Source organism: Ursus americanus, chromosome 19 (genome assembly GCF_024610735.1).
Source record: "Ursus americanus isolate L20-20 chromosome 19, mUrsAme1.1.p, whole genome shotgun sequence".
Classification (NCBI taxonomy): domain Eukaryota; kingdom Metazoa; phylum Chordata; class Mammalia; order Carnivora; family Ursidae; genus Ursus; species Ursus americanus.
The window spans coordinates 53,296,555-53,323,543 of NC_142145.1; the positions used below are offsets into that span (position 1 = coordinate 53,296,555).

At 39.0% G+C, this 26,989-nt stretch overlaps 1 protein-coding gene across 3 annotated transcripts in view; it reads right to left on the reverse strand.

The window, feature by feature from the left end:
* The window catches only part of L3MBTL4 (L3MBTL histone methyl-lysine binding protein 4), a 416,563-nt gene that overhangs the window by 85,406 nt on the left and 304,168 nt on the right, over positions 1 to 26,989 (reverse strand). For 2 of the 3 annotated variants that reach the window (XM_087869962.1, XM_087869961.1), the window contains exons 16-17: positions 16,932 to 17,002; positions 16,772 to 16,840 (exon numbers count right to left, since the gene is read on the reverse strand). In XM_087869962.1, the coding sequence (XP_087726088.1) occupies positions 16,772 to 16,840; positions 16,932 to 17,002 (140 nt within the window). The remainder of the gene's footprint in view (positions 1 to 16,771; positions 16,841 to 16,931; positions 17,003 to 26,989) is intronic. The other variant, XM_045781801.2, reaches the window with a different exon arrangement.

The window sequence follows — 26,989 nt, forward strand, 5'->3', positions numbered from 1 at the left end:
AGAAAAAGTTAGTGACTGAACCCAGAGTCTCAGGCCCTCAGGGAAGAATCTCTCCATTACACTTTCAGGATACATGTATAAAACACAGATGACTAAACTTTCATTCTCAGTCTCATCCCTGGATACGCAAATTTGTGTTTCTTTTTAAACAGACCAATATGGGGGCACCTGGGTGGCTCAGTCAGTTAAATGTCTGCCTTCCACTCAGGTCATGATCCCAGGGTCCTAGGATCCAGTCCCGCATCGGGCTCTCTGCTCTGCTTTGCTCAGATCTCCCTCTGCCTGCCGCCCCCCCCCCCGCTCGTGCTCTCTCACTCTCTGACAAATAAATAAAATCTTAAAAAAAATAAAATAAACAGACCAATGTGAACCGAGAAAGCAATTGCTTCTGCAAGTGGCCAGAGGGTGATTATCTAAAGGTGCATTTACCAGCAAGGCTGAAAACACCTGGGTTTTCCCCTCTATTTTGTGTTAAAGCATGGCTTTGGGTAGATATGTCTGTATTTCTTTAAAATAAAAAGGATTGGGCTACAACATTTATTAACGGTAAGACGGCAGTTCTGGCATCTCCAAAGAGAAATTTCTGACCAAGCAGAAAGTCATTCTTCTTAAGATAAGGACTGTCAACAAACAGAGGAAGAATGTCAGAGACACTGAAATGGCTTTTGACACAGACTTCAGTGCCAATCTATTCAACACAAAGCACAATCCCCCCATCTCTGCAGAAGTTTGCTTTCATGTGTAAGCGAGGACTTAGCAAGGGTCAGAGAGGAAGTGGAATCACAAGGCGTCTAGAGTGCAGTCACCCTGGGAGCCCAGCGGCACACGAGGGGCCCTTCAGGAGGCTCAGCCAAAAGTGTTATTAACCCACGTCCGATGAGCACACAGAGAGATGTTGGAGTCCTGGTCATACCCTCATATCTACAGTGCTTTGTTTTTAATGCCCTTTCCTATTAATTCTCCTTTGATCCGGTCAGCTACTACTTTTCAAGGTAGAGAAATGCTTTCCATCTGACAGGTGAGGAAACCAAGGCTCACAGTCTGAATGGCTTAGCCTCATCAGCTGGCAAGTGTGAGACGGGGCTGGAAGTCAGTTCTCCCAACTCTCCTTCGAATGACACCTCCCATGGAGCCACACAGCCAGTCTGCTCTGCGGCCGGTGTGCACTCTCGAGGAAAACCTAAGCTCTAAGTCTGTCATTTACCAGCTGTGTGACCTTGGACAAGTCCCCTGTCCTGCATCCCAGTCATCTGAATAGTAAGGAAAATGGTAACCACAATCCATTAGACAGAAAAAAAGGCCAATAAACATGAATGTGCTATAATATGGGAAGTGAGTGCCGGATGCGTCTGTTACTATCCTTATAACCTTATACCACGGTGACAAGGTATAAGGAAACAGCTAGTATTTGATGCCACTGCTAAGAATTTTTTTTTAAAGAGTGTGTTTTTCAAAGTTATAGAATAAAAACTAGGTAAAGTAGATGAACGAAAATCTATGACCACCAGGGAAAAAAATTTTTTAAAGCCTCATCTTTCTAAAGGCAAATAAAAGAAAATAAAAGGTCACCAGGATAACTACCTCTAGAATAGCTCAGGAATCTTGCCTTCTATTTTTTAAGTTTAGTTTCCAGTTTCCTTAAATACTTGTTATATTTTATTATTTATTTTCTTGTAGTTATTTTATAATCTGATTTTCTGCATATCAAAACCACGGAAGTCTCAGCAGTCAAAATCTGAAGGGAAATGGCATCATCTAAAATTATTCAAGGAAAAGAAAACAAATCATGAAAGAAAAGCATAAGAAAACAGTGAATGAAGGCGAACCATGTAAATAACAGAAGAAACTGTTGTCTTTGCTAATAAATAAAGTCTACGACATAAATGATACAGGATGTACCCCCACAAGGCAACAGTAACTATGGCAACAAGAAGAGATGAAATGTACTCAGAGTGACTCAACCAAATACCTAATTGATATACTAAGCATATTCAGGTATACTTTCAAAGTAATACATGCCCCTTATTTAGGTAAAATTACTCATTTTAATAGCTATTCCTTTAATTTATAAAGAGAGGGAAATTTCTCGTGTCTCTTACCTTACATAACAGATCAGCATGACTTTTGAGAAAATAACCTTAGTGTCCTGGGGTCAGCAACAACAATCTCATTTTGTACTTCTCAGTAATGATTTTAAGGTCCAAAGAATTTTAGTTTAGAATTCTACCGTGACGACTGTCCAATGATATAGTTAAGAATCATTTACATATATTCAAGATACCGAATCCTGACACTATTTAGACCAAGGTGCTTGGCATCACCGTTCACGTCTTCTCTCTCCACAGTCACGGAATGTCAAAACAGCAGTGCTCTATGGTAGAGGAACCCAACACAACGTTCCAGTGAAGGGCTTTTAAGAAAAGGAATTTCACTGCCTCATTCCCCCAACTGCTCCAGCATCTCGAACATTCTCTCCTCTCTAACCTTTCTGCTGTACCCTTTAGAACAAGCCCTGAACTCTTATTGGCTATATCCTTATGGGGTATAAATCCCAAGTTCAGAAAACTTTTTCTTATAAAACAGGCATGTTCTCTTTAAGGAGACGGTGGATCCGGGCAGTTTTGTTTTGTCCTGTCCCAAAGCCTCTGTACCTGTCATCAAAGCAAAAAAATGTCGCACAACATCAACCTGCTGGAGGGATTCAGGTGTTTGCTTTCTTTGATCCCCACTATATTTGAAAGGTAACACTTCTTTGCTGTAACCTGGGAATATTTCCCTTTGGCACTAAAATTACACATGAGGGAGACAAGCGTGTAAATGCCCTGGGAGAACCGGCAAACAAAAGAGAGGAAGGCTTTGCTCTTGGGAGCATCCACTCTACCCACGAGTCATGCGATTCCTCCACGTTCATAGGATGTGGGAAGGGAATATCCACATCCCTCAAATCAGGGAACAAGGCGAACTTACTAGACTTCCCCCATCACCTTGCCTGGGATGATGTGCCTCGAGTCTAAAAACCTAGGAACCCCATTTTGGCCCTGGAGAAAGAATACGGTGCAGTGTTGGAACACAAGCTGTGATCCTGTTCCAGAAAAAGTCCTGTTTCTCTGGTTGTCTCTGGGTTGTCCACTCGTCACAACTCTGGGCAGAATACAAGTGAAGGCTCCTCAGCTTGACAACTGGTGTCTGCTCACCACCCCCTAACAATGTCCAAAGGACTGGCTAAGCATGCCGCCTGGGGAGGCTGGGACAGGTGAAGTGTGTTCTCCCATAAGGTGTCAGTGCGGGGAAGAGGATGTGTCAGAGGCAGACTGCAGTTGGAGAGGGTTATTTTTGGACTACTCCAAGGAAGCGTATGGCATGACTGCCCACACGGCACCAGACTTGGTGCTGTGGAATTGAGTTTTCAGAGTTGTCAGTCCTTCAAGCCTTATAACTAAAAATAAGTATCTACTTATTAAAGCAGATTTATTTTTACTCAGACCTTTTTTTTATTCTTGCATTATAACTTTTCTCCGCATTTGAATTTTCAAAATATTTTGTCAATAATGCTTATGTGTTCAAAATCCATAAGCTATAAACTATATCTAGATTCAATCCCCCCCCCCAAAAAAAAAGCTGTCTTTCTCATTTTCATGTGCTTCCGGAACTTGACAGGAAGAGTTTTCTTGAAAAGAAGGGTGAAGGGAATTTTTGGAAAGATAATACAGAGCATATTAAAAAACAAGCTAAAAAAAAAAAAAAAGCTCAAGATATCCTAGAAAGAAGGCTAAGAGGCACTCAGACCACTCCACTTACTTCCAAGAATTTTCCTCCTGCTTTGAGCCTCATTGGCGGCTATGCTGAAGCTACCAGCAGGCCCACGAGTGTAGGTGTTTCAGAGCTTCTGGCAGAGAAACAAACTCATCATTCAAATCTCGGCACCTCCAAAATCTCTATCTCAACACCTCTAATCTCAGCAGGTCTCTAAATTGGGACTCAGTGCTCTGCTATTTATTTTTTTAAGGCAAAGTTAAGGCTAATAGCTTCCTTTTTCATGAGAAACTTTTATTACGTTCAATTCTACCTTGAAAGTCCTTATTATTAATATTTTAACTGACATCTAAAGAAAGTAGAAGACTGCCTGTGGGAGAGTATTATCAAGAACGGAGGCAGTATCAACGCCCCACAAGAACCAGTGTATCATGTATGTGGTCTTACAGAAGTCTGTTACTGCTGTTAACATCTTTCTAGCCTGAAATTGACAAGATCCATTACCTGTGCCTGTTATCCATCAGTTTCCTTTCACTTAATTGTCAGAATGTCCATCTTGACTTAATTGTGGGTACCAAGCTCCTGTCCTTAGAATCCCCTATCAGCCACCCGCAAATAGTTCCCTACCTCTCCCCACGGACTCCAGCTTGCTCCATCCCTCTATCTGGCCCACATCACACCAAGTACTGTTGAGGCATCACAGAGATACTAAGTACTACTAATCACATTAAAAAAAATCAATGTTTTATTTTTGACAGCAGTTTTGGGTTTATAGAAAAGTTGACCAGATAGGACAGAGGGTTCCTACAGTCCCCCTCTCCTAAAAACCACTGATTTTATTTTTTTGGCTGTTTCTATAGTTCTGCCTTTTATAGAATATTATGTAGCTAAAATCATAGAGTATATAGTCTTCTCATATTGGCTTCTTTCACTTACCGATATGCCATTTCTTTGTAATGTTAATAATATCCCACTGTATAGCCACACAGTTTATCCATGCAGTTACTTTAGGACATCTTGCTGGCTTCCAGCTTTCAGTGATTAGGAACAAAGCTTCTATAAACATTTGCGTGCAAGTTTCTGTGTGAACAAGAGTTTCAAACTCATTAGGGTAAATACCTAGGAGCAGGAATTCTGGATCATATGGTAGTTCTCTGTTTAGTTTTACAAAGAAGCTTCCAGACTCTCCCAGCCATACTGTTTTGTGTTCTCAGCAGCACTGAGTGACAGTCCCTGTTGCCCCACATCCTCACTGGTTTGGGGAATTTCAGCCATGCCAGCAGGTGTATGGGGTATTGCATTGTAATTTGCGGTTCCCTGATGACAGACAATGTTGAGCATCTTTTCATGCGCTCATTTGTGTCTGTGTCTGCTGAAGTGTCTGTTCATATCTTTGCCCTCTTAAAAAGTGGGCTGTCTTCTTATGGTTAATTTTTAACAGTTCTTTGTATATTTTGGACACAAGTCTTTTATCGGATATATGTTTTCCAAATATTTTCTCCCAGTCTGTGGCTTGTCTTTTCACTTGCTTGACAGTGTCTTTCACAGAACAGAAGTTTTAAGTTTTTATGGAATCCAACTTCTCACGTTTCTCTTTTATGGATTGTGCCTTTGGTGCCGTACTTAAGAACTCACTGCCAAACACGAGGTCATTTAGATTTTCTCCCATGTTGTCCTCTGGAAGTTTTATAGTTTTGTGTCTTACATTGAGGTCTGTGATCCATACTAAATTTGTTGCACTTGTGATGTCTTTATTTTTTTGTCTTTTCTTTCTCCCTTCTCTGATTTTAATGGAACATTATATAATTTGATTTTCTCTCCTTTCTTGGTGTATTAATTATACTTTCTTTAAAATTTCATTCATTTCTCTTATCTATAAGCTAGAATCATGCCATACATTGTTGTTATGATGATTTTGAAAAACATTTGAACAAACTGTGATTTATTACACCAATTATATGGTCTAATAAATGAATATGAAAAGAAGGAGATTTTTTATTTACCTCCATTTGCTCCTTCTTTAATGACCTGTCTTTATATAGGTCTGCCTTTCTGACCCATATCATTTTCTTTGTCTTTGAAGTACTTCTTTTAACATTTCTTTCAAGACAAAATCCCCTCATTTTTTCTTTGTCTGAAAAAGTCTTTATTCCTCCTTCACTTTTGAAGAATAACTTCCCTGTGTTCAGAGAATTTGTTTTTTCTTCTTTTAACACTCTAAATATTTCACCCTATTCTCCTTTTGCTTAGATGGCTTCTGAAGAAAGTCCATGTAATTTTTATCATTGCTTCTCTATAGGTAAGGTGTTTTTTTCTCTGACTTGTTTCAAGATTTTCTGTCTTTAATTTTTTTGTAGTTTGAATATGATATACGTAGGTGTAGAATTTTTCATATTCATCCTCCTTAGTGTTTTTGTGCTTCCTGGATCTGGGGTTTGCTGTCTGTCAATTTTGGAAAATTCTCAGCCATTATCATTTCAAATATTTCTTCTGCTCCTATTTATATTTCTTCAGATCTTGCCGTTCCATGTATTTTCCACTCTGTAATGGTTCCTCCGGTTAGCTATTCTGTAGCACCTTTGTCATTTTCCTCTGTGCTTTTCAGTTTGGCAAGTTCTACTGACATAGCTCCAAGCTCACTGATCCTGTCATTGGCCGTATGCAGTCTGATGATGAACCTATCCAAAGCTTTCTTCATTTCTCTTACAGTGTTTTTGATTTCTAGCATTTCCTGTTGATTTGTTTTTAGAGTTTCCATCTCTCTGCCTATATTACCTCTCCATTTTTGCATGTTGTCTTTTTTTCCATTAGAGTTCTTACCATAGTTATATAATTACATATTTATATCATGCTTAATTCCAAAATGTCTGCCATATTGGAGCCTGGTTGTGATGCTTGCTTTATCTCTTTAGTCTGGGGTTGTTTGTTTGCTTGTTTGTTTTGCCTCTTAGCATGCTTTGTAGTTTTTGTTGAAAGCCAGACATGATGTTTCAGATAATAGGAACTTAGGTAAAAGGTCTTTGGTGTGAGATTTTATGTTAAAACAGGTATGAGCAGTTAGGCGGATCAATGTTTGGTTCATCTGTATATGTCAGAGGCTTCAACACCCCCTAGTGTCCTGTTTCTTTCTCTGTTGTCTTTGGGTTTCCCTAGAAACTCCTTAAACAGAGTCTGTGACTCAGAGTTCTCTGTTATAAACCTACTGTTATTATATTGGAGTCTTACTGATGTGGTGGTCAATGTATTGGTGGGGAAGTAGTCTAGAGTCTTCTGATTAAACCCAGTTTTCTGGTTTTGATTTTGTTTTGTTTATGGGCCTGAGTCCCTGTGAACTTAAGAAGTGTTTCTTTTTTTTAATTTTTATTTTCTTATTTTTTTTATTACATTATGTTAGTCACCATACAGTACATCCCTGGTTTTTGATGTAAAGTTCGATGATTCATTAGTTGCATATAACACGCAGTGCACCATGCAATACGTGCCCTCCTTACTACCCATCACCAGTCTATCCCATTCCCCCCCCGCCCGAAGCCCACAGTTTGTTTCTCAGAGTCCATAGCCTTTTTTTTTTCTCTTCCCTTATGTGAGATACATAGCCAAAGGGGATTGGAACTGTTTAACTGCCTTTCCCCCAGCACATATAAACCACTGGCAAAATAGTTTCCATTGAGGGCAGGACCTCCATTCTCTGATGGATCTGAAAGAGTTGCTGATTTTCAGTTTGTTCAGCTTGTTTCTTGTGAGGATGAGAGTGATGACTTACACATCAGAACTGAAACCAACAATTTGTGTTTTACCTGTGATGATTCCCATGGACAAACAGTGTCAGTAAGAAGTCACTTCTTCCCTCTGTTTCCTGTGAGAGCAAACCCATAGGGCATGAACCCCAAAAAGGCCCTTAAAATTCAGTGTATACACAGCTCATTGCGTAAGTCAGTTTTCTAAATAATATAATACACGAAGTGTAACCACTGATAGTTTTCTATGTTTGTATCTATCCTTTACCTAAACTAAAAATGACAGAATGTATCTTCACCAAATTTAAAGGACATGTGAGTGGTAGTCTCTAACCTAATGAAGAAATCATGTAGTAGGCATGAAACTCACTATTAGGGATCACAGGGCACTTCTAAAATCTGAGCAATGAGTGTCTGTGGAGCTGCAACTGGGGTCATTGCTGGTCTGAAGGGTCATGCCACACAGAGGTAGACAGATGCTTGGGACAGAGAGAACACTAATTTCAAACATAAGCCTCAAAAAACCACTCCCCCAAAACCGAAAACCCAGAGCTGATATAACTATCAATTTGCCATTAAGCTCCTTCTCTCAGACACTCTGTGTAGCATGCTCCAGGGTAAGGAGCAACAACATTCCTTCAGTGGTGGCCAGTCCCACAAATGTCCACATATAATTGTATGAGTTTTTACCGTGTCTTTGTTAAAATGTAAAGGCTGAAAAAAAATACATTCATGAATGAGCCTTTAATTAAATAAATTATGGGAGAATCACCCAGTGAAATTTTGTGGCTGTTAAGCAAGACTATGGCAGGAGTTCTACCCCCCTTATGATGGAGTAGCTTCAGTAGACCAACACTCTTACAAAGGATGACAAGAAAAGCAGGCCCACAGATGACTCAGATTGGTATTATAAGGCACAGAATTAGTAACTGTGACTAATGTGTTTAAGAAATTAGATGGCAAAATAAAGAATCTTCCTCAAGAATTATAACCTATTTTAAAAATTATAATGTGTTGGGACACCTGGGTGGCTCAAGTCAGTTAAGTGTCCGACTCTTGGTTTTGGCTCAGGTCATGATCTCAGGGTAGTGAGAATGAGCTCCACATCAGGCTCTACCCTCAGAAGGGAGTCTGTCTGAGGTTCTCTCTCTCCCTCTTCCCCTCCCCCCATCTCTCTCTCTCTCTAATAAATAAATAAATAAATAATCATAATGTGAAAATTCCAGAACTGAAATATGCAAAGAGTTAACTGAAAATTCATTGGGGAAAGCAGTTTGGAGACTGTTGAAGACAGCATTAGTGATCCTGAGGAAAGGTTAGCGGAAAAAAAAAATCCAAACTGAAGCATATAGTTCAAAACAGAAGGAAAACACAGAAGGTAGCACATAAGACATATAAACAAGAAACAGTGTAACGGAGTCTTAAGGAAGAGAATGGAGCATAAGCAATATTTGAAAAGATAACAGTCAAGAAAAATTTCCAAGTAATGAAAGCCAAATATATACCCATAGACTTAAGAAGCACGATGATTCTCCCAAAGACAGAGAAATACATCTGAGCACTTCATAATAAAACTTCTGAAAATCAAAGACAACAAAATAATCTAAGCAGCTGGGAACAATAAGATACACTCCAACACACTCCCTTCAAAGGAGACACAATAAAACCTCAAATGATTTCTTGAGGAAAGGTCAGAAGACAATGATACATCATCTTTAGAACCAGGAAAAAAATTAACTGCCAATCCAGAATTCTATAACCAGCAAAAATATTCTTCAAAAGTTAAGGCAAAAGAAAGGCATTTATGGAAAACAAACAACATAGCTAGGAGACATTCTAAAAGAAGTACAAAAAGGAACATTTCACAGAGGAAAAATGATCCTATACAAAGATGGATATGGTACTAGCTATGATATCTACTAAAAGAACAATGAAAATGTACAACCAACAAGGTAATGTAGGGAAAATGGTATAATAAAATAAATTCTTGGTTAATAAAAAATAAAGCAGGAAATACAAAAACAAACATGACACTATTAAGAAAAATAGAGAATGATTATTAAAATGATAGCTATAAACCCAACTTAATGGTAATAACATTGCATATAAATGTATTAAATACTCCAATTAAAAGACTACTGCAATCAGATGGATACCAAAGTAAATATCACATGGCACTTGCAAGAGACCTACTGAAATATAAACACGGACATGAGAATATGAAAGGATGGAAAGACTAACGCTAACCATCCAAATGTTAACCAGAGAAAACTGATGTGCCAGTGTTAATATCAGATGGAGTAGACTTTAGGGAAAGAAGTCCTAGGAGAAATAAAGATATATTTCAAAATGATAAAAGGGGAAATTGATTTGGAATATATAATAATTTTATGTTTACATGAACCTAATAATATCATCTGAAAATGTATATAGTAAAAGGAGAAATAATTAATTCCACAATCATAGAAGAGGGATTTAACACATTTCTCTGAGGAACCAACAGAAAAAGAAAAAAAATCAGTAAAAATAAAGAAGAGCTAATAACATGATTAACAAACTCATTGTTAAGAATATGTTCTCTGACCACGGTAGAATAAAGCTAAAAATCAATAAAGAAAAGATAATAAAATCCCCAAGTATCCTGAAATGAAACATTATACATCAACCCATAGATAAAATTATCTACAGTGTAAATGAGAAAATACTTTGAATTAAATCGTTATGAAATTTGATGTCGAAAAATAGTTTAATGTAGGAAAGTGACCTTAGATTAATACTAATAGCTTTAAGTGCATACATTAAAAATAAATGATCCAGGCAATCATTTAAAGAAATCCAGGGAACAATAATAATAAAGCACAAAAGAAGTGGAATCAGTAAGACTGAAATATAATAACAGAAGAGAAAACAAATGCACAGTAGGAAAAAATCAACATAGTCCAAAGTAAGAAATTTTAAAAATCTAGAGTACCCAATCTATTAAGGAAACTGAATCTATAATTAAAATTCCTCCCATTAATGAAGTGCAGGCTCAGATAGCTTTTCTGGTGAATTTATCTAAATAGTTAGAAAGAAATATCACTATTCTTACATAAATTGTTTGTGGGAAGGGAAAAAGAGCACACACTTCCCAATTCATTTCATGAGGTCATCATACTCTTCATACCAAAACATAATGAGGTCTTTACAAGAAAGAAAATTCAGAGACCAACTTCTTTTATGAACATATTTGAAAAAGTCCTTTATAAAATATAGGCAGTTCTCGGGGCGCCTGGGTAGCGCAGTCGTTAAAGCGTCTGCCTTCGGCTCAGGGCGTGATCCCGGCGTACCGGGATCGAGTCCCACATCGGGCTCCTCTGCTATGAGCCTGCTTCTTCCTCTCCCACTCCCCCTGCTGTGTTCCCTCTCTCGCTGGCTGTCTCTCTGTCACATAAATAAATAAAATCTTTAAAAAAAAAAAAAATATAGGCAGTTCTCACTCGGCATGGTAGTTGGACTGTAAAAATAACTGCAAGTTGAAAGTGAGCTCAATACAAGGTGAGCTTAATAACCAATGGGGAAAACTGATTTCTCCATGACCTTGGCAAGTTTTGATCAAAATATTAAAAATCTTTTACTGCTGATTATAATTGTGTAGGGAGATTTAAAAAATAGTAGTGGTAACATTTTTAGTACACTGTGATTTAAAACATTAAAAACACTGAGATAAAGTGTTTTTTTTCTTTCTAAAAAACTTATCAGAGGTGAGCACTGTTGTCTTTCCTCTTGTCCTATACGTATGATACGGAGCAAGCATCGTTTCTATGCTTGGTAAATTGTCATATTCCTTTCCAAGTTTGGATCAGCCTCCAGCATTTTATCTTTTACATCTACAAGGGTGTGAAATATCTCTGAGGGTCCCTTTAACGTGAAGGGATCTTTTTTTTTTGCCAGTGTCATTTCCTGCAGGACATATTCACCTGTTTGTCCCAGTCATCTTCTCATTTATGTCCCAGAGTCTGTTTTCACCGAGTTTTTCTGACAGCACAGTTAGAGTCTCTCGAATGGGGGCAGTGCCAGCATTTCCATGGTTGGCTATTTTTCCTATAAATCTGTTGACATTTGATTTGAATTTCACTTCCAATGTTATCACTTTGTTTCTTTATCGTACTTTCATATGTGGGAGCCAATGGAGTATCCACTTTTGTAAAACATCCCATGTGTTTATCACTGGGAGCAAGTAGGCCACACAACTACCCACTTTGCTGTCTGTGTGTAAACTGAATAACAGAAGTGCTTAGACCAATCACTTACAGCCTTTGAAAGAAGAGACATTATTGGTCACTGATCATTATGCAGATCTGTTAGGTAGTGATTTGTGGACTAATGGGTAGCACTTTGTACAATGGCCCACAGTTAACATACTGTGGTAACTGAAAGCTGAACTGTGTTGTTAGGGGACTGGAATTATTTAATTAAACCATGGTAACTGAAATTCACTGCATATGCAGCAAGGTGAGGTCTACCTGTATTGGTAAAGAAATATTGGTTCTATGTTTTGATCGGGGTGCTGGTACATGAATATTCATTTATTGAAATTCATTGAGTAATACACATATAATTTACATATTTTTCCAAAAATATGATAAACCTCAATAAGGAATTTCCTTAAGAATCATTATAATTCACCACATTAACAGAATAAAGAGAAAAACCATGTGATCATCCAAATAGATGCAGAAAAAGCATTTGTTAAAATTCAATCCTTATTCATAAAAATAAAAACACAAACTAAAAGAGGAGGCAGTTTTCTCAAACTAAAAGGGCACTACAAAAAACTATAGTAAACAGCATATTTAATAGTAAACTTCTGAATGCTTTCCTCCTGAGACTGAGAATGAGACAAAGACACCTTGCTATCACATGTCTATTCAACATTATACTGGTGGTCCTGGCTCAGAGAAACTCCCTAACACTATTGAAAACTATTAAAGAATGCCTAATTAAACGGAAGGATGTACCATGCTCATGAATTAGGGAATGCCAATTCACCTGGAATTGATCTATACACTCACTGCAATTCCAGTCAAAATCAGAGTATGTTGTTTGGAGGGTGTGTGTGTATGTGTGCTGTAAATAGACAAGCTCTATAGATATGCAAAGGGACAAGAATAGCCAGGCAATCCCAAAGAAAAAGAACAAAATGGAAGGAGTGGCGTTTTTGGCTATCAGGATTTATGATACAAAGTTAAAAAGTTATGGTAATTAAACCAGTACGGTATTGGCATGAGAACAGACAAGCCGAAGGAACAGAACACGATCCAGAAACAGACCCGTACGTACAGGGTCACTTGATTTATGATGAACAACAGGGGAAAAGTAGGTCTTTTTAACTAAATGGTGCTGGGTCAACTGAATATTCATATAAAAAGTGAATCTTGGCTCCTATGCTATGCCATGTATAAAAAAATTAGCTCCAGGTGATTTTTAATCTGAAAGATCAAACAATAAAGATTCTAGAATAAAAAACAGCAGAATATCTTCATGAACATATAATAGGCAAAATTTTTTTTAAACAGGACACTAGAATATTAGAAGTGCTAACCAAAATGGAAAGGATTAATGGACTCTATTAAAATTTGGACTTTGTATTTATCATAAGGCCCCATTAAGAGAGTGAAATGGCAAATCATAGACTGGAGATGATATTTGCAATATATCTAACCAACAATGGACTTGTTTACAGACATCAAGAATTCCTATACATCAATAAGAAAAGGACAATCTAAAAGACAAATGGGAAAGGTACTTCACAGAGGATATTCAAATAGCCAATAAACACGAAAATGTGTTCAAGCCCATGTGGCCTCAGGGAAATGCAAAATTAAAAGCACAATTAAATAGTACTGCAAGCCCAAATAAATGGCTAAGATTAGGGACTGACAATATTAACTGTGGGCAAGGATGTGGAGTCCCCACAATCCCCGAACTGTGCCAGCAAGAATGAACCGCTGCAACCACTTTGTAAAAATGTTTGACACCAGCTCCTAAATGCAAACCCATTCAGTGACCCAGAAATTTCCCTCTTTGGTCTGTACCCAACAGAAATGCACACACAGGTCCACCAAATCACATACAAGAATGTTCCTAGCAGAACCACTGCTGAGAGGGCAAGACTGAAAGCCACCAATATTAAAATGGACAGATAAATTGTGGCATCTTCATAAAATGGAGTAATACTGAGTATTGAGAATAAGCAAAGAAGCAAAGCATGATTCGAACGAATCTCACAGACATAATGTTGGCAAAAAGAGTCAGATAGAAACAGATACACATTGTGTGATTTCAGTTATAAAATGTTCAAAACAGGGCAAAGCAACTGGCAGTGATGGAAATCAAAGAGTGACTGTCCTGGCAGGAGGTGGTCACTGGACGGCATGACGTGGGCTTCCACTCAGATTCTATTTCTTGACCCAAGTGGTGATTCAATGAGGGTAATCTCTTGAACTCGTCTAAAATGATTACTTAAAAAATTAAAAAAAACAGAACCTAGTAGGTGTACATGCACTGACTTAGAAAGACAGCACGATCCATCAGCAACTAGAGAAAAAAGTTCACCAAATATGATTCTATGCTGGTAGCAAAACAATAAGGTGAATTATTATATCCAAAATAAATGTGTGAGGGCCTTATTAACAATGTTTACATTTTTCATGCTTATCTCTTATTTTTTTGCTTTATGAAATTTTTGGATTTGTAAAAAAGTGAGCCTTAGTTACACATTTGAGAACAAAAATAGTAAACAGTTAAAAGTTTTCTAGCTGAACATTCCACAATACCAGATGTCCCCTGGGGTTCGGCACTGTGGTGGCCTTGACAATGACGTGCATCTGTGGTCCCCGGTAGCTGAGCTTTAGCTGCTCTGATTATGGGCTAAGAGGGCCATAGGGCAGCTACTCAATGGACGTGCACTTTAATCAGCTTCACTCCACTTGTACTCAAAGGAGATTTTGTGCAGTTCTCTGTGGAACATGCACTGAGCAAAGGTAAAAACCTGAAAGACCCTACACGGATGCTTGACTCCAGTCCAGAGAAGGGATGTGGCACAGCAGATATGACAACGATATCGTCAGGCATTATTTTACTTAACAAAACGCAGAGAAGAGAACTACCGTCTGCCATGTCTCATGCATAACACCCAATAGACTTACCTGTAAACCTGTAGATGAGTGAGACAAACTCTAACTTCTGTCAATTTTACTACCAGACATCCTTTCAGATAATCATGTTTTCCTCAATAAGTTTATATAGCTAATTAAAAATGTCTACGATCCAATCTTACTTTTATACATGGTTATGGTAAAGGAAAGTGTCATTATCTCTAAGAGGAATCCTTGAAAATTATGGGTAGGGTTTTTTATGTCCGTGCCAAGAAGAGCTATTGTGAATAAAATCATCTGGAAAACAAAGACGTTTCCAAGTAAAAATTGAAAACATGCCCAAGACATGAAAAACCCAAGCTGCATGCGCACGTGTACACACGTACACAAATCCTTAAATATCCAAAGTAGAGCGTTTCCCCTCGTAGGAGAACTGGAGAACACACTTAGACCGTTTTCCTTTTTAAAAAAGGACCCCTGATGAATTAAGAAGGTGTTTATTCAGATCTATACCCAGAGCAGCAACAGGAGTAGGGACTTGGAATTTATGCTCAGATTTATAGGCTTACAAAAAATAAAAGGAAAATGCTAAATAATCCTTTAATGTCACAATCACACCCTGAACCCTCCCTTTCCTGCGACGACTTTCATTCAAAGCAACTTCCTCTTTTTTCTCTATAAAGTAACATTCCTCTCCTTTGTTCTCTGGATTTACCCATGTTTTTATCATAGACTGCTTGTCCCTAATTGCAATTCTTTGCTATTCCCAAGTAAACTCATTTTGCTGGTAAAACAACGGGCTGTTTTATTTTTAAGGCCAACATTATAAACCTTTTAAAGGTGATGCAGGAAAGAATAAGTACACAGTGAACAAGTTAGAAGAGATTTCATCTTTCACATTATGCAAATGCATTTTGCTAGTGATATTTTCTATTTTTATAAGGATGATCCTCATTACTACTTTTACTATGTGAATTATAAAACTGACTGTGTATCTGTTTTAACAGGAACATATACATAATTACTCTGTGGAGATATTTTCAAAAGTGTCAAAATATGAATTAAAACACTGACACTTTTTAAGGGCTCCTTATACAGCTCCAAAACACATGTTGTTTACAGAACGGAGGCTTGGTAAAATGGATTAGAACATTTGTATGGAGCAGTTTCTGAAATATCAGTCATTTATTTTGTTTAAAGCAACGTTCAGATCTGATGATATTACACAGAAATGCTTCTGGTTAGGGAGAAACGCGTAGATGCACAATGAAACCAAAGTAACTTAACTGCCTTCCATTTTCTGAGGAAAAGATTCCTCCTCCCTTCGGGGCTGACATGAAATCAAGAGTCATTCCAGCCGCAAGCTGAGCTTGGTCGCTGCCTGAAGTGAACAGGTTACCTTTGCTCGGAGATGTCATAGCTCTTTTTGGTCAATGGCTGCCAAGCACACTCTCTTTCTCTTAAGAAAAGTCTAATGGGTAAATCCTATTGGAGATGAGTGCAGTGCTACCAAGTTGTGCTAATTTGCTGCGTTTTTGGCCAAGTCAGCAGAAAACTCACTAATTTTCTTTTCCTCTGAAAGAGAAACAGGGCTCCTGCCGTGTTCTGGGAGATACGAACATGAGGAACTACTATGGCTGAAGACACAGGATACTAATTACATTACCAATGTTTTCATCTGATCAAATAAAAATTATTGCACTAAATGAACACAACTAAGGGGAAACTTATTCCTTATCTTGCTAAATATAACTTCAAAATTATAGATGAAATTCTGTCCATACCGTACCTTAACTGGAAAGAAACAGAATTAAATAAAAACATGTAATTCTTTTTCCTACACTCCAATAATCCTTCAGCTTTTAGTTTTAAGTTTAAACAAAACTTTTTCCCTAACAACCTTCTTCCCTGTCTTAATAATGAGGTACATTTCCCAGTCCCTCAACATATAAAAATGCCACGAGACGCTCCCGGTTCCCCTCCTTCATGCCCTCAGCAGACGGCAGAGATCCACCACTGAGACCTTCACTTCGATAGGTTTTGATTTGTCTTATCATGAATGAAGATCACAGAAATCAGTCTTGTCCTTTCACTTTAAAAATGAGAAAATCAAGGTTGGGGTGCAGAAGTATTGGAACCTACTTGTCTGTAGGGTTGGGACTAGAACACAAATCTCTTCTCTTCTCCTCAAGCTCTTTCCACTATCCCCTCCTGGAATGATAAAACCAACCCAGCAAACAAATAAGACATTCTTCACGACAAAAATCATAGTCTGTGCTTTTGCTAGTGTTTTTGTTTTTACCTCTGAAGAGATTATCCAAGTCAATATCTTCTTTTCCTTTGATTTTCAAACACTGTGCCTGCTGTACAAGTCTGGGCAAAGAACAGAAATAAAATCTAGATTCATTATCCGGTGAGGTAGGAATAAATCATGACAGCAGCACAAATTTAAATAGAAACCACAGGGTTAACAATAGTGAATTAGCAGGTATTTTGCTGCCCCAAGCCTTGTTATAATTTTTCTTCTGTTTAAGATTTTTAAAATATATTTTCTGTCAGGAACTCTAACTTTGAAACCCACAACCTGAAAGCTCTCCCCCTCCAGCCCCCATTCATTCTGTTAGCAGCCAAAAGTTTCTAAAACTCTCTGGGGAATAATCTCTCCAGGTTCCGAGGAGGAGCTATCAGGGATGAGAAGGGATGGTGTGGTAGTAAGTGGGTAAATAGTAATTGCTACTGATGATTTTAGCTCTTATTTTAATCAGAAGATTATAGACATTGTGCTTAAACAACTGTATAAAGTAATTTAGTTAGACAGTTGAATGTCAGCGAATTAATTAACTTTTAAAATGCTCCCGTTTGCAGTAAGGACTAATTTTGTAACTCTTCCATCATGCAACTTCATGAAAACTTGAGGCTCATGGTTTGTAATGAATATGGAATTTCTGAAATGAAACTTTTTCCAATGTTGCTAATTACCTAGTAATTAATTTTAAGTAGAGAGACCTTGAAAGAGCTGATTAATTTATCCGTATATATTTATGATTTTCATGAAAATTATAATAGCTTGCTTTGCAAATGCATTTTCCTATTGCACTTGTAAAGCAGCTCTCTCCTTTTATCCTCACCGACAAGCTTTCCAGTCCTGTTTCAATTTGTTTTAGATGAGGATACCGAGTCAGTCACCAAAACCTTACAAAGAAACCTAAGTGACTTGTACATAATTGGAGATAATTTTATCTATATATTCTATAAATATATACATCATGGTAAAAGCACATTCTATCAGTTAGATATATATATATATTTTTACCATTAGACATTTTTAAAAAGATTTTATTTATTTGACAGAGAGAGAGTAAAAGCAGGGGGAGCAGCAGCGGGAGAGGGAGAAGCAGGTTCCCCGCTGAGCAGGGAGCCTGATGTGGGGCTTGATCCCAGGACCCTAAGATCATGACTTGAGCAGAAGGCAGCCACTTAACCGACTGAGCCCCCCAGGTGCCCTCCCCATAAGACATTTTTAATAAGAAATGCAAGAAATGGAGGAAGAATTTCTTTTGAAAGCCCACCTCGGACCTTAAAAGGAAGCCCTACGCAGCTAGTGTGGAGCATCGCAGCCCCAGGTAGCGAAGCTGCAGTGTGGCGTGGAGACCAGTACCCTCGGCGGAGAAAACCTGTGTCCAGGCTCTAGGCTTGTACCCTGGAGCTCATTTCTAAACTCTACAGGTCTCAGCTTCCCAGTGTGCAAAATGGAGACTGGACTTGCCTTACAGGGTTCATTGTGAACAATTAGTGAAACACTGTATTATAAAATAGTCTACAAACTTTTATTCGGCATGGATGTGCATAAAAATGGAAGGAATATTTTCATTAATTCAATATGCTTCTCATTATGCTCTGGATATATACAGATCATCAGGATCTATTTACGTCCTTGTAGGAAAGAATATGAGCAGTAGAAAGAGGCTTGGATTTAAGTGGTGAGCAGCTGGCGGAGAGAGCTGCCCAACGTGGAAGGCCAGATGCACGACGTGTGCGCTCAATAGCACGGTGTCGTCATTTTGCGAGGAGGAAGATGGAAGAAAGAACAAGCTTAGTCTGCTTATATGTTTTGGCAAATACTTGTTCGGGTATATTCCCCCAAACTTTACAAATCTGATGAAACTGAGTTGATTTTCAAACCATCTTAAAGCACCCCCGTACACAGATCCTGATGAAGATCTTGATTCTATCTTACAAGTTTGAAAAATAGAAGCTAGTATGCCTTATATAACTTTGATGGGGATTTTAAAAAGCAATTTAAAAATAAATCAAATAAATTTACTGAGTAGCTTTAAAAAAAAAAAAAACAATCCCAGGCCCTGCCACTAACCACAGACATATTTCAGTACAGTCTTGCTTTCAAAATGATTACGTCATGAGGGAGACAGACCAAGTCAAACCCTGTGATCAGTTCAGGCTTGGTCACATTTCTGGAGGGAGACAGGTACCTTCTAAGGACTCTTCACTTTGTTCACCCTCATTTCATTCTAACAAAAACTCCCTGAGGTAGAGGTGTAAGACCCTTGATACAAATAAAGAAACTGAGGCTTGGAGATATTAAACCACAGTGAGTCAATGGTGAAGCCAGAACACAAACTCAAGTCTGCAGACGCCAAACCCAGGTTTCCCCCTACTCTGGGCATCACTGTCCAGTGTTTGCTGAGCACTTACAGAAGGCACCAAGAAGGAGAGGTCAGAGGCACAGCAAAAGAAAGGGAGAGTCAGTAATGCTCCTGGCAGCTGGAGGGAGACACGGCCTGGAGCTAGGCTAGTGGGGAATTCTGTGGAGGATGCAATCGGGTCTGGTCCTGAGAGAAGGGAGACATGCAGGACCGACGGGCTTGTATAATTCTAGACAAGGAGGGTGGGAGAAAAGCAGGAACTGCAGCAGCCCGAGCTTAAGCAAAACTAGAGGGAGGCTGTTTGGTGGCCACGGAGAAGCTAATCCACCCGCACTGTGCACGGATCGGCAGTGAGGCTAAAAGAACAAGCCAGAACCAAGTCGTGGAGAGCCTTGCACGCTGTCCTCAAGTGGCTGGACTTCATCTTGCTGGCAGAGAAAAAGGCGACTGCAGTGTTGCATCTGGAGTCTCTTGCACAGGCGGCAGGAATGGTTGGTGATGACTCGGCCAGTCGTGTGCCAGAGACTGAGTGTTTGTATTTTAACAAAAAGGTAATACCATGGGAATCTCCAGGTTTTACCCCTTCCCCAATAATTCTGCTTGAAGCCTGGCCCATACCTTTCATCATGGTTCCAGGCGCTCCAAACAGTCTTCAAAATCTTTTCTTAACGTGACTGCTGGTGCGGTGGTGAGTGTTAGGCCACCTGCGTGTCTGTGCACCCCTGATTCACTCACACAGGAGTGCACGACTGAGAGAATTACTTGTTGGGAGACCTGCCACTGTCATCCGATAGTCTCTGCTCCCCTCATTGATTTTCCACTTGCCTTGTCCTTTGCATTTTATTGCTTCCCGTTGAGAAAAGGGGCTGCACGCCCTCTGACCCCCTTCTATGCTGCTGCTACATTTAACAAGGCAAGTGAGTGGCTACTGTTTGTGGGCTCGGTAAATGCTAGGCCCTGAACTAGGTGTCTAACATGAAGGAGGTAATATTAATCTTATATCTATGTGCTGAGAAACACCTAGAACAGGAGTTGCAAACAGCAGCCCATGAGTCAAATCCTGCCCACTGGCTGCTTCTGTGAATGACACTGTAGTAGGATGCAGCTAGGCTCATTCATTCCTTACTGTCCACCGCTGCTTTCACACTACAGTGGTCAAACTGAGGAATTATAGTAGAGATCTTAAGGCTGGCAGAGCCTAGAATACTTACTATCTGGCCCTTTAGAGAAAAAGTTTGCTGACTCCTGTTCTAGCAGTAAAGGGAAAGATTCCTAAAGCCAAAAATATACATTGCACATGTGGTAGTTTTACATTACCACCTTTTCTCAAAATTTCCTTAGTAACTGTAGTTAGTTATCCCTTAGAATAGGACTTCAAAGACAAATATTGAGTTCTGGCTGCTTTTTATTTTTTAGACAGATTGCCCAGGTCCAATCAATATTTCCTTAAGCTTTTCCTACATGCAGGTATTACATTCAGCCAAAATGGCTCAGAATCTACCAGAGGACACAGATGTGTGCAGTGCCAATGTTCACACAATGCAGACTGAGAAAGGGGCTACAGGAAGAGATGAGAAACTGCTTTGGGATCACAAAGTAGGAGGGGATTTTCTGCTTAAAGGTCAGTGAGATCAGAAAAAGCTTTCAGGAGGAGAGGAGTCTGTCTAGGCCTCAAAGCAAGTTTTACTAAGGGAAGCACAAAGAGGGGCACTGCAGAAATCCTGGCAGGTGGCGGGTCAGCAGGGGGAACGCGTACTGGGTGTGGTGTGTGATGAGGTTAGATGTGCAGGCTGGGGATACATTATGGGGACTGCAAAGGCTTTCCACACACGTACGTATGTATTCTGTGTGTGTGTACACTTGAGTGTCTGTGTGTTTGTATATGTGAATTTAGCTACAGTAAAGCAAAATAAATCAAGAACCTCTAAGACTCTATAAACCTAAGGACAGATTCGTACAGTACGTTTAGTTTGTAAATAAAATGTAATTCAACTTTAAAAAATCCTGCATTATAAACCATCAATAAATGACATATATATGAAAATGTTTATTGCAGCATTATTTAAAGAGGAAAAATACTGGAAACAACCTGAATATCTGTTGATAGGGGAGCTGGTTGAATAAATTATGTCCATACTACGAAAAACGATACAGTTACTTAAAACAATGCCTTGGATCCATTTGTGTTAATAGGAAAATTATCCATGACAGATTGTTAAATAAATAAAACATATTTTTAAGCTAATATCTCTTACTGTCAGACTTTCAGCCAGCAAATAATGGTTTTACATGGCAGTCCATAAGAGAGAAGGGAAATTTGTTTTTTCTTTATGGGTAGACTTAGCTGTTTAAGTCTTTACAACTTTTCCACCTAAAAATAAAAGTCCAACACCAGATAATTTTTCTTCTGGTCACAAATGCTGACTTCTTTACAGGTGCCTTGTCCAGACTGCCATTATAAACTCGGGACGAAAATATGTGTGCATCTTATTAAAGCTTCAGCATTTAATGTCAGGGTCCTTGTAAACTTCGCTGACATGTTAAACTGTCAGGAATGCAGCCTCTTTCCCCTACATTCAACATGACTATATCCTCATCTATCCAGAGTGATACAAGCCAACCTTGAAAGAAACATTAGCTCAAAATTACCGTCATATTTTTTAAAAGAGTGAGGGTGCATCTGAAAATCCATATGTATACATAAACACAGAAAAAGTGTAAAAGAGAACACGATTATTCACACAAGTAACCTCAGGATACACACTGGAGTTCAGGAGTGGGGAGTGAGAAATTATGATTTAAAAACTTCTCTGTTACCTGAATTACTGCAGTGGGATTTTATCATATTTTTACAAGCCTATAAGTTATGTTATTTGACCAGAAAAAGTCTGGGTATTAACTTTTCTAATTTTTTTTCTTTTTACTAATCTATATTTCCTAACTTTCCTATAATACCCAAGAATTGCTTTAGTTATGAGAAAAAATCATGTTAAATGTCCCAATTTTACTATTTGCAATGAATGGAAAATAATTGTTTTAAAGCCAGATCAAGGATGTAGATGAGAAAAAACGCCCACTGGAGCTTGGGCAACAAAGTTTTGTTCTGTGGTGTGCGGGAACACCAGTATTCCTTCCTGCAGGGAACCGTGCAATTTTAGCACGCACTGTTCTGCAGCGTTTAATTACCAAGAGCCTGGGCCAAGGCAGGATTCCAGCAATACAGAGAGCCACAATAAATTTAAAATGCCTTGTGAGAAGCAGCTCAGAGAAATATTTTTAAAGATCTTTTGAAGGCACACATTGAGTATTTTATAACATTTCAGCAGAAGTGTAAATTTGTTTACAAACCAGCAGACTATACAGGAGGAGCCAAGGCAAGGGATCCCATGAGGGCCAAGTCCTTTTACCCCAGCACTGTTGCTGCCTACACTCCTGAGCTCATCTTGACACGACTCACTTCATTTTCAGTTTGCAAAATATTCAACAGAACCACGCCCCCTTTCCCCCTAATGGCATGGATCTGCCTGTGGTCTCTAGGAGGTTAGGATAAGTAATTGCTGGAAACGTTTTAAGTGTTGCCTGTCCACTCCCTTGTTACTTCTCATGGCACTTAGCCACAGTCCGCGATTTCCCTCATTGATAGGTTACTTTTGTTTGCTCTCCTCCGTCTCCTCTACCTGCCAATATGCTCCCTGCAGGGATGGGGCTGCTGTGTTCACCACCATATTCTTAGCACCTACCGCACCGCTCAGCCGGAGTAGACGCTCCACATGTATTTGCTGAGTGAGTGAATCAACATGCCTCCTGCCAAGTCTTCCTGCCAGAGTTTAAGACCTCGTCCTGCCACTTCATTAGCTTGGGCCATTTTCCTACCACCAAGTGAAAGCTTACTGAAGATGAGGATTTTAGTCTGCTTTGTTCTAGCTGTATCACTAGAGTTTGGAATACTACTTTTCTAAGTATTTGTTCAAAGGATAAATATTGAATGAATGAATGAATGAATGAATGATTGAATCTGTCTGATTTCAGGATGTGGCTATAGTCCTGATCCCAATTTTGCAAGGTTAAGTGTCATTCAGGTATTCATATACCATAAACCAGTTCTAGTCTGAGCTAATCTTAATTTTAGAGGAGGAAGAGGTATGGAATAGCGAGCAGAGCAATGACCTAGGAGCCAGAAAGCTCCAAGTTGCCAGTCATGACAGTGTCAATAGGGAACTCAATTCTTTGGCTCTGATAATCTTATTTTTCTGTTGAAGAAGCAGGGCTAGACAAACTTTGAGTCCCTTGTGCCTGGAGGTGTGGAGAAAGAGTGAGTTTGTCTGGATTGTGGTGGGTTTCCTGTCCAGCCACAACCTCTGCAGAAGGTTTCCTGGGTGTCCAGGAAAAATCCTGATGTTTGACCACTGCTCACTTGATTAAGTGGTGTAATTGAGCTTCAGATGCGGAGAACAGCTCACTAAATAAATAAAGGTCTCAATTTCTATTTTGGTGGAAAGATGTGTTGTACATACACAACTAGAACTAGCCCAGTTGCAAGACTTTAAAATCAACAATTTTTATAAAACGGAAAAAGATATCAATAGTCCCTATTACGTGCCAGGCCCAGTCATACTTTCTATACACCTATATTCAAGATCTAAGTCTCATACATTACATTCATTTCTCAGTGAGGAAACTGAGACTCTAAGATGCAAACTAATGAATACACCTGAACCAATCAACTTAGATTTACTAAGAACCTATAATGGGACCAGGAATGAGGAAAAAACAGAAGCATAATGAAAACTGGTAATACCCTTTAGCAGCCCCCTGTTCTTTTGAGAAAATAAAGCACACATACGAAGTCAGCACTAAGAAGGCACGTGTAGACACGCACACACCAAAGCACAAAGGAGTGCTCAGAACAAGGAATGGGACTATCTCTTATTGGTTCCATATCCCTGGACTTACCAAGTCCCCGGCACAGAGCGGCTGCTCAAAATCGATTTTATTTGTTGAGTCCCCACTGAGTGTCAGGCATTATACTGAGTGTCAGAAATACAGACATGTGTACGATGTGGTCTCTGACCTCAAGAAGCTCATGTGGGCTGGAAGTGCTGTAGAAAACTTTAAGATGCAGATGAGCCTTTGAGAAGAGAGAAGACGCAGGTGGGAGTAGATAAGGTAGGAAGAAGAGGAACAAAGGCACCGGCCCAGGAATAAAAACAATATTGTGGGTGATTATAGGGAGTGAGTGGGACACTGAGTAGGCTTTATCTCCCCAAACAGAGAATTTGTGTGGGAAGTTGTGAGAGAAAACACTGATGGATTAAGGAAAACCTATGTAATGACTTGGAAGGCTAATATGGGAAACAACCAGCTAACACTGTTTTAATTCTGAGAAAGGACCCCATAGCAGGTATTTATGGTGCAGATAATTTGAGCAGCGGAAATGAACTAGCTGGCTCACGGCAGCACAATTTATTATGAGGACCATTAAGGAGCTACTGCGCTACACGCCATTCTCTCTGATCACCAGAGCTTCCTCCGCCATTTTTATTATCAGTACAGGCCTTAGGGAAGGGCATACAATTCATAATATGGAAGGCATTAGGAAAAAAATGAGATTTACTAGGCATTTTCTTTTCTTTCTTTCTTTCTTTCTTTCTTTCTTTCTTTCTTTCTTTTTTTTTTTTTTGAGAGAGAGCGAGCGAGGGGAGGGGGCAGAGGAAGAGAGAGAATCTTAAGCAGGCTTCATGCTCAGCAGCACAGAGCCTGATGTGGGGTTCCATCTCATGACTCTGAGATCATGACCTGAGCCAAAATCAAGAGTCAACTGCTTAACCGACTGAGCCACCGAGGTGTCCCTCTTAGATTTTCTTAATAGCAATGAGGGAGTATGAATATGACTGAATATTAACATGGTGTTCTACCAATTGTGTGAATTAGAATATGTTAAGCACTGCTTTGGGGAGGCAAAAGAAGTTATTAAAGAATACTCAGGTGGCTGGGAAATGCCTGAAAAAAATGTTCCACTCAGACCCGGGGACACTGGCTAACAGATAATATGGGGGGAGGGGACAGTTGCATTTCAGAGTAATTTCTATATTATTAAACTGTTTTAATGAGTATAATTTTATCCCCATGTTGCAGAGAGAGGCCTTTAGTCTATTATGATGAAATGTGTTCAAGATACAAGATTTTGTATTATGTATAGTATAAATAAAAATAGTTTTAAGATTCTTCCCCTCCAATAGTTCTATTTTCATAAGATAAGAAATAAATACATCACAAGATGACCCTGAGAACCGCAGACACAGTAGAAAGTCATCTAGACATAAATACAGCCAGGCCCTTCAAAGCGTGAAGCTGATGTTCCTTTGCTAGTCTAATGTAGTTGAAATGTACATACGATTTGGAATCAGGCCGTTCTAGACCCAAATCCTAACTTTCCTACTAATTGTCTGCCCAACCTCTCTGAACTGGCAGGTGTCTACATTATAAAATCAGACTAAGAATACTTACCGCACATAGGGTTGTTGTGAGGATACAATGAAACTAACACAATGATGTATACACACTGTTTAGCGCAGTGCTTTGTGGACCAAAGTAAGTGTGAGATTAATATTAGATAATTATTATTACTGATACTTCGGGTGTTACTATTATTAGTTTACTGAAACAGGAATATGCTGGATTGAATCAGAACACCTCTATTTGGGTCCCAAATTAGTTACTACTAAGGATCTCAACTTCCTCACCTACAAATGGCAATACTATGCTGACAATAATATCCGTTTTGCCTAAATCACAAGATTATGGGAAGTTCCAAGGCTAATGTGTGTGCAAACTATAAACCGTCAAATTGAAAATATCCCCTGTCCCCTAGAGTACATTCCTAAATGAAAGAAACTCAAGCATAAGGTCACTTGCCTGTACTTTAGGGCACCAGGAATGTACTACTACTCACTCTATTAGCACAGGGGGAAAGGGACAGTCTTTCAGTAATGATGACTTATTGTGAGACTGGCTCTTTAAAGTTGTGTTAACATGTAATAGCAGTAGCTATGAATATGAATCTTATAAACATCCAGTATATAATCTACGCAGCTTTAAAACTTGACCCTCTATAGAAAATGTGAACATAATCAGATAATATACTAATAACTCCCTCTACCCAGATTGATATGAAAACAAACATACTTTTAAAAAGTAATCACAAAACTGGGATGCAGTTAGGGAAAATACAAAATTCCCTAAATTGCTGGGCAGCATCTAATTGATTTGGGAAGAATGTCAAGAGTTAATTTTACATTTTGCACTTGAATTGTCAGAAACCTGGAGATTCTAAGGTGACAAGTGTTGCTGGCATGAGCAATTACAGAAGGCCTGCCCAGAGCTCAGTGATGGATGGGTGGATGGATGAATGGGTGGGTGGATGGGAGGGGGGATGTAAATTTAACTCCAATTTTCACTAATTTAACCCCCATGCCTATCCTTGGACTTGAGCCAGGTAAAAATCATCCCCACCGGGTAGAAGAAAGAGATGGAATTTAAATATTCTCTACCTGTATCTGCTTTCTTGTGAGTTTTAAGAGCAAAGATTTAGGTTAGAGAAAAGTCAGCCCCAGGAAACCACTACAAGTAAACTGTGAAGAGAATTAAAATATATTTTTTCTGCTCATAATTAGCTTCGCATATGATTCCTTGATGA